Source organism: Phoca vitulina, unplaced genomic scaffold (genome assembly GCF_004348235.1).
Source record: "Phoca vitulina isolate PV1807 unplaced genomic scaffold, GSC_HSeal_1.0 scaffold19, whole genome shotgun sequence".
In the NCBI taxonomy this organism is placed as follows: domain Eukaryota; kingdom Metazoa; phylum Chordata; class Mammalia; order Carnivora; family Phocidae; genus Phoca; species Phoca vitulina.
The window spans coordinates 23730403-23740322 of NW_022589722.1; the positions used below are offsets into that span (position 1 = coordinate 23730403).

The window sequence follows — 9920 nt, forward strand, 5'->3', positions numbered from 1 at the left end:
GAGAGTGTGTATGTGAGAGAGTGTGTATGTGTGAGAGTGTGTATGTGAGAGAGTGTGTATGTGTGAGTGTGTATGTGTGAGTGTGTATGTGTGAGATTGTGTGTGAGACAGTGTGAGAGAGAGTGTGTATGTGAGAGAGTGTGTATGTGTGAGATTGTGTGTGAGACAGAATGTGAGAGAGAGTATGTGAGGAGTGTGAGACGGAGTGTGTGCGTGCGTGTGCGCGTGTATATACAGGGCGTGCAGATCTTGTCCACGGCACGGTGGGGAGCAGCGGGATATCTGGAGTCAGAGTGTCAGGGTTTGGAGCGGCCCGGTGATCCTGGGCAAGTGGCCCCACTTCCCGGAGTGTCAGGTTGCGGGTCTGTCCAGTGAGGGTGTATCTCATGGAGCTGTCGTGTGGGCTGCACGAGCTCTCAGAGCTAAGGCCGAGGTGCAGTGCCCGGCACACAGGACGTGCCACACGGGTGGTAGCCACTAGTCCTGTCAGCCTGCACGTTCCACATGGGCAGGCATTGCGAGTGGAGAGCCCGGGCTGGGGACACATCTGTGTGAGAGGCAGGGGGGTATGTGGGGGGGCTCTGGCTGGACCTCTGAGCCTCCTTCCTGGCTCTGTGACTGAGTGACCCTGGACACTTAACCCCTCAGTGCCTTGTTGTCCTCATTTGTAGAAGGGGAAGAGTGATGGCACCTACCTTCTAGGATTATTGTAAGGCAGTAAGTTCTCAGAGTATGGTGTCCGGGGCATGAGCCCCACCGGGGAACTTGGTGGAAATGTGAACACTTGGGCCCCACTCCAGACCTAAGGAATCAGAAACTCGGGGGTTCGGGCACAGCCATGTGTGTTGTGAAAAGCCCACCAGTGATTCTGATGTTGGCTCCAGTTTGAGACCCACCAATGGGAAGGGCAGACACTTGAGAAGGAGCCTGTCACTTAGCAGGCTTGCCTACTATTTGTGCCTGGGTTTTGAGACTATGGCTGGGGTCGCCTTCCACCTCTGTCCAGCTTCTCTCTCCTTTTCTGCCTTAAAACCCTCCTTTACCAGCTCTGCACCAGCCTCTCAAGGGTGGACTTCGAGAATCAATCGACCACATCTATAAAAGTCTGAGCTTCCTGGAAGTAGTTGCCCCAGGGATGGGAACGCAAAGGGTTATTATTAGAACTCTGTCTTTCTATCCCCTCCCTTCAATCTGGGGTCCTCAAGGACCTGGTAAGCATCACTCACCTTGAGAGGGCAAACGGTGGGAGATGAAGGTAGTCCTGCTTCTAGAATCTCCCAGCACCTGCTGCATGCAAGCCCCCAGCCCACACAGGTCTCCAGCCTTTGCCTGCAGACCTCTCCCTACACACCACTCTTCCTCAACACTGCGTCCCCAGAGCTGGCCATTCATTCATTCATTCATCAAACTTTCCTTGTGCCCCTACTGTGTGCCAGGCCCTATTCTAGGTGGTGGGGTCAGAACGGAACAAAACAAAGTTCTTGCTTTTGTGGATCTGGATCACAGTGGGGGAGAGAGAAGCAAGCAGTAAGTCAGTAAATAAAATCATCTTAGGGTAGATGCTCACTGAACTCCGTGAATGAACAGAGCACGCAGCACTGGGCATGTGCTTTGGATCCAGCAGACGTGAACTCCGATCCTGACCTTGCAACTTCTGAGACATGAAGTTTAGGCAAACCCCTAGCCTCTCTGAGCCTCAGTGTCCTTGTCTATAAAATGAGAACAGTAATAGTATCTACCTCAGAGACAGCTAGGAAGATTAGGGGAGTAAAATACTAAGCACAGTACCTGACACAGAGTGAGTACTCCATGAAGTTAGATGTTACTGCTATCATTATTCGAGGTGGCACGGGCTCAGCTGGTCCTCTGCCTAGAGGTTTATTCACTGGGGCATCCATGGAGTCCCGGGCCTGGCAGGGACCCCAGTGATTGGCTAGTGATCTGACTCCTGATTGTAAAGATCAGGCACCTGAAGGTCAGAGGGGGTTCTGTGACTTGGCTCAGGTCCCACCACAAGTTGAAAGCATCCTCCTGCTGATGGGCAGGGCTCAGAACCTTTTGCCTTTAGAGGAAACAGGCAGGCAAGCAGATTGCCTAAAACAGAACTTCCCGGGGGCCTGCAAAGTCTTCTGCCTCTCATCTCAATACCTATTGGGCATCATCACCCCCATCCTTCCTGGCACCCTCCAGAAAAAGTACCGTGTTTGGGGTGGAGATGGGGAGGGGAAGCATCTGTATCTTCCATCCTCAAAAGTGCACCGTGTGCGGTCCCGCTGACTCAGGGGGATCTGATCTCACCGCCCCCCACTTCTTCTCCTGCCCCACTCTGTTTTGTTCTGCGCTGACCCCCAGACCTTGCACCAGGTCATCCTGAGCTAGAACTGTGCTGGCAGACAGACCTGGGTGTGCATCCAGTGTACCTCGGGCTCTAGCACTGCTCTTTCTCCATCTGCCCCTCTGTCCTCTGTCATAGGTGACCGCTTGGGCAGGCTTCGACACACATTACCACCCTGCTAACAATTCTCTCTCTCTTCCCACCCCCAGCGAAACAACCTTCTTGTCCCTTTCTAGACATCCCTAAACCTCCCAGCCTTGTGCCTTTGCCGAAACCCATGCCTTGCCCCACGCTCCCCCAGGAACACCCCCACCCCCTACTCCGGCCAGTGGCTTCCTGTCCCCAGCCTCCCATATGCCTACACACCACCGTCTCTCCCTCTCCACACCTCTCCCCCTCCTCCGCACCTTCTTGGTATTGCCATTCCTTTGTGTACATATACATAGAACTGTAAGCAACTTGCTGCTAGAATAGAAATAGGATCGTAGCCGCTGTTGGCCGAGTACTGGCAATGTGCTGGGCGCTGCGCTCAACATGCATCGGGTCATGGAATCCTCAGGGATGCCAGTGGGCCATATGTTGTCATGCCCAGTTTATCGATGAGCAACTGGGGCTCAGGGTTGCTGAGCCGCTGCTCTGGGGCACCCAGCCAGGAAACAGTGCCTCTGGGAGTAGGGTCGAATTCATCTTTACCTCCCTGACAGCCTGGCACAGGCTTGCTACTCAATAAACGTCTGTTGGATCTGTTGGAAGAGTTGAGTTAGCTCTTTAAGATAGGAGACGGGCAGGGAGGGAGGAAGGGAAGCAGCCTAGGATCTGGCCTGGTTTTTCTTTATCCTGAGGTTGCTTGTGAGCAGCCAACCATGCAGACCCCGCCTCCGGCTTGCTTCCCAGCTGTGGCATACTGGCTGCAAATGAAAATGGGAAGCAGGTCTGGAGGTTTGGGATGGGGTCCTAGGAGGAACCCTGGTCTGGCGTGGAGCTGTCTCAGTGGATTGGTGAGGAGGGGCTGTCGGGAGATGTGCCACTCACCACTCACCGGAACCGCCAAGACCAGCCACCCACTTCTCTCCAGCATTTTCTGCTCCAGCTCCTTTAAAATCACCTCCCTCCCTCGCAGCCGCAGGAGACATGGCTGGCACTGGAAGGCCAGGCGACTCGCTGCATCTGACCTTGCTCGAGTTTCTCCGTTTTGGTCTCGGGCATAAAACTTTAATAAACTACACCCACATTCAGAATCCTTTTAACTTTCCCAAAGCAATTTTGTGTCAATAGCCACTTAATTTTCACAATGAGCCCAAGCGGGTCTTAGGATTAAACTGTGCACCTCATTTGGCGGGCACGGGAACTGGGTGTAGAGAGGCGCCGGGGCCAAGGTCATAGCTGGGGAAGCGCAGAGAGGAAGCAGAGCTTGGGGGGGGCTGGTCTTTACACTCAGGCAACAGATGTTTATTAAGTGCCTGCTTTGGGGCAGGTGTGGGGTTCATACTGGATTTAAAAGGGTGAAGACAACCTAGTCCCTGTTTTTTAAAAATTTAGGTGACAGACACATATATACAGTGCTGACTCTGTGCCAGGCACTATTCTAAACCCTTTACACATTAACACATCTAATCCTCATGACAATCCCATGAGATAAGAACTATCATTATCCTCAGTTCAGAGATGAGAAAACTGAAGCCCAGAGTAGTTACTTGAGTTGCCCAAAGTCACACAGCCAGAAAGTGGTAGGGATTTGAGCCCAGAGGCCAAGCACCTGTACACAGTTTTCTCTTAGGCTGATGGGAAGGACCATCACGAGGTGCGACACAGCTTACTGGAAAGAGCTATTCTAAATCCCTGCTCGCCCACTTATGTCCTAGCTCTTTGAACAGGCTAAGCTCCCCAGCCTCAGTTTGCCCATCTGCAAAACCGAGATCATTCTCAAGGCTGTTGGGATGCTAAGAAAGATAATGCTGCTGGGGTGTGTTCTGTGAATGTTAGTTCCGAATGGAGAAGGATGTGGGATGGTGGACTGGCCACCATCCCCTCACCTGTTCTGACAGCAAAGCTTGAAAAGCAAGTCAGGGCCAGATATTTCTTTTCCTGATTCCCAGCTGATTGCTGGCTGGCTGTTTTTCCTGGCTCTCCTACAATGCGGGAAGGGTATATTTGGGTGAAGCCCAAACAGGCTTTTGAAACCTGAAGTTACAGGATACCAGGACAAGATGCTAAGGAGGATAGAAGATAAGGAATTTCCATCCCTGGAATTTGAGAACATGAGAGCCCCCAGGGTCCTTGGGGATCAGTTGGCCTCATCTCCTCAGGTTACGGTTGGGAGACTGAGGCCCAGAGAAGGACAGAAATGGCCCAAGGTTACACAGCCAATGTGGGCAGAGCTGGGACCGGAACCCAGGCAAAAGTGCAGGCAAAGTTCAGGGAAAATCCCAAATTCTCCTTAATTCCCTACACAGTAGGGAGGAAAAGAGAGTCTATTCCTTTTGGGTTGTTCAAATTTAGAAAAAAAAGTGTCCCAGGTGTTTTGTGTGTGTGCCTGGCTTACGTGATAGAGCTCTCAGACCTAATACATTGCCTTTTCCTTCTAATCCTGGGGAGTGGGGGACCCCTCCTCTCCCTCTCAGGTGACAGAGATAGCTCCAAGCTTTTAGCATCCAAACATCCCAAGATCCACGACGTGCTCTGGCCCCAGGTCATGGCTACTCACCATCGACCCCAATCTTGCCGTCCCCATCCTTGTCTCCAGCGGCCATCAGCGTCTTGGTTTCTTTCATCGACAGGTCTCTGGCATCTGGGGAGAAGCCCTTCAGGATGAACCTGGGGAGAAAAGCCAGGGAGGGAGTCAGGCGGAGGTCATCTTGCAGGAACAGCGTCCCGATGGTGGGCCGGCACCTGCGCAGCTGCAGTGGGCGACTGGGGGAGGCGGTAGGCGGTGGGCCTGCACGCAGCTGTGCTGAGCCGGGCAGCCGGGGCTGTGGCTGTGCTTTCACGGGTGGGTGTGCAGGGGAGGGACGGGCCGTCCTCGGCAAAAGGTCGACCTCACTCCAGGCAGGGCACCTGCATTTGTTTATTTATTCAGCCAACCCGACAAACGCAAAAGTGTCTTCTCTGCACCGGGGCCATGCTGGAATCCGGGGGCACAGAGAAGGAAGCCACCCGAAAAAATGAGGAGGCAGTCGAGTACTCGGAGAGAGACCACACAGGGTGATGGATACAATGATGGAAACAGAGAAGGGTGCTCAGAGGATGCATCCAGCCCACCTGGAGTGAGAGGAAAAGCTAGGGAGGCTTCCTGGAGAAAGTGATGCCTGGAGGACAAGTAGAAGTCAGCCTGTGTGTGTGTGTGTGTGTGTGTGTGTGTGTGTGTAGGTAGAAGGAGAAGGTTCTAGACAAAGGGTACCCTTGCGAGATGGTGTGGGGAGAGACTGGATGGATAGGGAAGTCCCTATGGAAAGGTCTCTCTCCACACCCTCCCCCTTCTCTTTAGGACGAAATTCAAGGCCGTCTTGGCCAGAGAGTAACTTAAGGCACAGCTGGGTGGGCAGACATGAGCCAGGTGCATTTTCCTAGTCGTAATCTTCCCCTCCTCTGCTTTGCTCCCAGAACTCCTGACCCCCAAAGTTGGTTCTGCATTCCCCACCTGTCCAGACATTGCTTTAGCTGCACTGGTACAGAAGTCGGGCTGGGGGGGGGGGGGGGATTGTCTGCAGGATGATGGATGGTGCCTTTGAGACAAATGACAAATCAATGAAATAAATACTCAAGCTAGTGCTCCCTGTCTTGCACATGGCGTTAGGTATCCAGAAAACCTGCCTCTTCGTGTGTATTTAATTATTTAGTAGCATCATCCCATTAGCAATATTAAGTGGCTATAATTTAACCTAGTTAGTTGCACTTTCTGCTGCCGATTTTATTCTTCCGGAAGCAACCGTGGTGAGGCACAGCTGTTTTCTGCCAATGGTGCAGAGAGAGGGCCAGATCTGATGGGCACTCGGAAGCAAGAGTCCCAACCCCCACTCCCTCTCGGGCTGGGCAGCCCTTCTAGGCCTTAGTTTACCCCAGCTCATCCTCCTCGATGAAGCCGCTCTTGTCTTTATCCAGGATGTGGAACACCTTCTTTACGTCATCCGGGCTCTTTTTCTTCAGGCCGATCATTTGGAAGAACTTTTTGTGGTCGAAGGAGTCGACAGCTGTGGGGGCGGGGTGGAGAGGAGTGGGTTAAAATGAGGACAAAGACGGGGCAATAGGGAAGGGCAGGAGAACGGGGTGTCAAAGCATTTGTTGATTGAGCCCCCTGTGCCAGTGCTGGGGGGTGGGGGGTGCCTCTGTGGGAGGGTTGAAGGAGCCCAGACTAGCAGACGGTGCTTGGGCCAAGGTCACACAGCTAGAGGTAGAAGAGGTAGACTTGCCCCCACTCTCCGCTGTACCCTTCACTGAGAACAGGGCAGCCTTTGAAGGCAGAGGAGCTTCCTGGGTTCCATGAAGGCTTTGGGGTGTTGGGGGTGGGCAGGGGAATTGGAAGTGGTGTGAACATGGTGTGTGCATGTTGGGGGGCGATCGACCTTTTTTCTCGGCCACACAGATTGTATTGCCAGAAAATCGACCGACACAGGGAAGACAAGTTTCTCTCAAGGTCATACAGTGGGAGGAGGAGGGGGAGGACCCAGGAACCCTGGCTTTGCCACAGATATCAATTCCGGTGGGAGTTGGGGGAGTGTTGGAAGGCTCCCCAGAATTCCCACTTAAGTTTCTTCTCAGAGGGAGCAAGCTGGGTCAAGGAGTCGTGGGTGGGTTATCCCGGCACCCTGGGAGGGTAGCCTCCCAGAGCTTCTTCATACCCTGAGGAGGGGACGCCAAGCAGAGAGGAAATGGGAGGCCCCCTCCCCAATTTTCTGTGTGCTGAGCTCCCTTTCAGGAACACCCGGAAAGGGTACAATGTTAGAATAACAAAAGTGTGTGGCAGGGAGGGGTCCTGTTGAGAGTCATGTTCTCCCCTCAGCCTTGAGCTGAGGGAAGGACCGTTCCTCCGTCCACCTCTGACACTAAGGAGGGGGACCAAGACCTGGAGGTGACCTTAGCTCTAATCCCCCTTCTGCTGTGCTAGGTGACCTTGGGCAAATTTCTGGTCTGCTCCCAGCCTCAGTTTCCCCACCTAGGTGAGGGAAGGGAGGAAGCAGGTAGGCAGCGAAGCGCTCAAGTCCAGGGCAGCTCAGAGAGGTTAGACTGCCCGCTCCCCTCCCTGGGCCATCTACCGAGGCTGGAAGTTGCAAGCTGAGGATGCTCCCGCAGGATTGGGCAGAGCAGAATGCCAGCTGCGGGAAGGTCAACGCATTCGTTCGCTCGATGGTCGGTGGTGGTGGTGGTGGTGGTGGGGTGCTCTGAGCCCTAGAGAGGGGCTTGGACTGCAGGGGAGCCAACCACGGACAGCTGAGAAGAGTCCCGTTCTGAACGGGGGTCTCCGAAAGGGGCTGCTTGGAGAGGAGATGTGCGCACCCGCACCCCTCCAAGTGCCTTAAAGGGGAAGTATCAAGCGCCCACAAGGACCTGGGGGTCCCGCTTTGGACCCTGGTCTTTGCCCTTTGTCCGGGACCCCGAGTCCTCGCAGCGCGGCCACCCGGCCTTTGGCCCCGACAAGTTTCCGCTGTCGGGCAGAGCACGGGGCCTCCCCACCCGCTCCCCGCGCCAAGTCCCGCTCCGGAGGAGTTTGGGAAATGCCGAGGAGCCCCCTGCTCCGTCCTGCCAGCGCCCCGCCGGATGCTTGGGCAGAGGAGCGCTCCGGAGGACTGGTCAGCCGCGCGACCCGCGGGGTGCTGGGGCCAGGGTAGTGGATCGGGGGAGAGGGCTGGGGAGGGGAGCGCGCTGCTCACCGGTAAAGGCCCCCACTGCCTTCTTGATGTCCTCAGCGTTGAGCAAGTCTGTCATCGACATCCTGCAACTGTTTGAGCGGGCAGAGCAAGTGCGAAAAGATTAAAAAGTGCTTTTCTCATCATTTCTGCTCATATGACCAGCGCTGCAATGCTGCGCGCCGGGCGCACGCCCGCCGGCCTGGCGCAGAGCCAGGGGGCGCTGGGCTGGGCGCGCAGCCAGAGCCGCTCACTCCCCCCGCGCGGCCCGGGCCCGGCGGGCGCGCAGACCCGCTGCCGCTCCCGCACCGCCCCCGCCAGGGGTCCTCGGGATCCCAGGGGCCGCGACCAGGGCGCCCGGGGAGGGGACGACCTCTGGAATTTAGGGGGCGCCCGCGTCACCAGCTGGGGCTGGAGGGGTCGCCTGCCGTCAAGGGCACGCAGGAGGCGCCAGCCTGGTGCGGCGCAGCTTCTCCGGTCCGTGCGCCTCGGAGGATGTCCCGCCGCTTCGGGGAAGATCCCTGGCCGTCAGGGGCCAGACCTACCCCCTGGTGGGCCCCTCGGGGCGGGGGGGCCCTACTCGCATTCTGTCTCCGCTCCTACCTCAGCCTCCGCTCTTGTCTGTCCCCGATGCAAATTTATGCTGCAAAATCTGAGCGCTGAGGTCTGGAAACCTGACCCTGGGGACGCTGGGAGGAGGTGGCACCAAGATAGGTGGCTACCTCTCAGGCCCTCTCTGGATGCCCCATCCCACATCTGGCCAGAGATGCACTGAAACCATTTTTCTTTCCTAGTCTGACTTTCCAAAGAACTGTTCTCAGATCTCCACTAACTACTTGCTTCCCTGGTCTCCTGAGCCACGGACTATAGTGTGGGTCCAGGCTCCTGCCCCCACAAACCTTTTGGGAGAGGGTAAGGTGGGAGAGGCTCGCTGAAATCTTTATGCACCCTCTCCTCACTTGGCGACCAGAAGACCCATGTTTGGGGAGAGGTTGGTACCTTCAGACCACACTTTCTAGACAAGCTCAGCAGGTTTTATGGCTTGAACTTCATCTCTGGGAAATGTGACACTTCCTAATCTTAGGCAGCCAGAGACCAGTTGCATTCTTTCCCACGGTCTCCCCAGGATTCAGGCTGCAACCAGCTGCCTCTATAGTTTGCAGAGCAATGGACGGGGAGTCAGGATGCCTGGGTTCTAGATCTGCGGCAGTGCTAAGTCCCTGAGTGACCTTGGGTTATGACCTTCTTTTCTGGTCGACATAGACCAGACCTTGTGTTGATGGTGTTGATGGTCCTTTGTGGTGGGATCTTGAGACTCCAACGGAAGGTGTAGGCAGGTGGGCTGGGGCTGAGTGTGGTGCCTGTTGGTGGGCGGCTGGGGAGGGCTGTCCAGCTGCTTGAGTTCTGGCACACTCGCTGTCAACACTGTCTCCTCAGCTCAGCCCTGGACGGCTGCCCTTCCTGGAAGCCTTAGGACGACGCTGCTCGGGCTGCCCCCTCCCTGTGAGTCAGCTCCTTCAGTCCACAGCCCTCCAGCTGGCTTCCAAGGAGCAGAGGCTCTAGCTCCTGACCCTCTGTCTCTTGCTGCACAGCCTTCCATGGACCCCTCAGCTGCCCCTGCTCTCCCGGCCCCCAGCCAAGCTGTTCACGTGGACGTGCTGGGCTTCTGTGCAATCATTTCAACCCCCAGGCCCAGCTCATGCCAGGGGCCTAATTGGAGAGTTTGTTTCCCTAGCTGAAGGGTC

The 9920-nt window shown here is 55.7% G+C and overlaps 1 protein-coding gene across 2 annotated transcripts in view; it reads right to left on the reverse strand.

Moving 5' to 3' along the window:
- Positions 1-8875, reverse strand: part of PVALB (parvalbumin) — a 17046-nt gene extending 8171 nt beyond the window's left edge. Inside the window, exons 1-4 of one of the 2 annotated variants that reach the window (XM_032416352.1) lie at positions 8779-8875; positions 8200-8267; positions 6390-6522; positions 5040-5149 (exon numbers count right to left, since the gene is read on the reverse strand). In XM_032416352.1, the coding sequence (XP_032272243.1) occupies positions 5040-5149; positions 6390-6522; positions 8200-8260 (304 nt within the window). In that variant the 5' untranslated portion in view covers positions 8261-8267; positions 8779-8875. Of the gene's footprint in view, positions 1-5039; positions 5150-6389; positions 6523-8199; positions 8322-8778 lie in introns of those variants that run through there. The other variant, XM_032416351.1, reaches the window with a different exon arrangement.
- Between the last annotated feature and the right edge of the window lie 1045 nt (positions 8876-9920).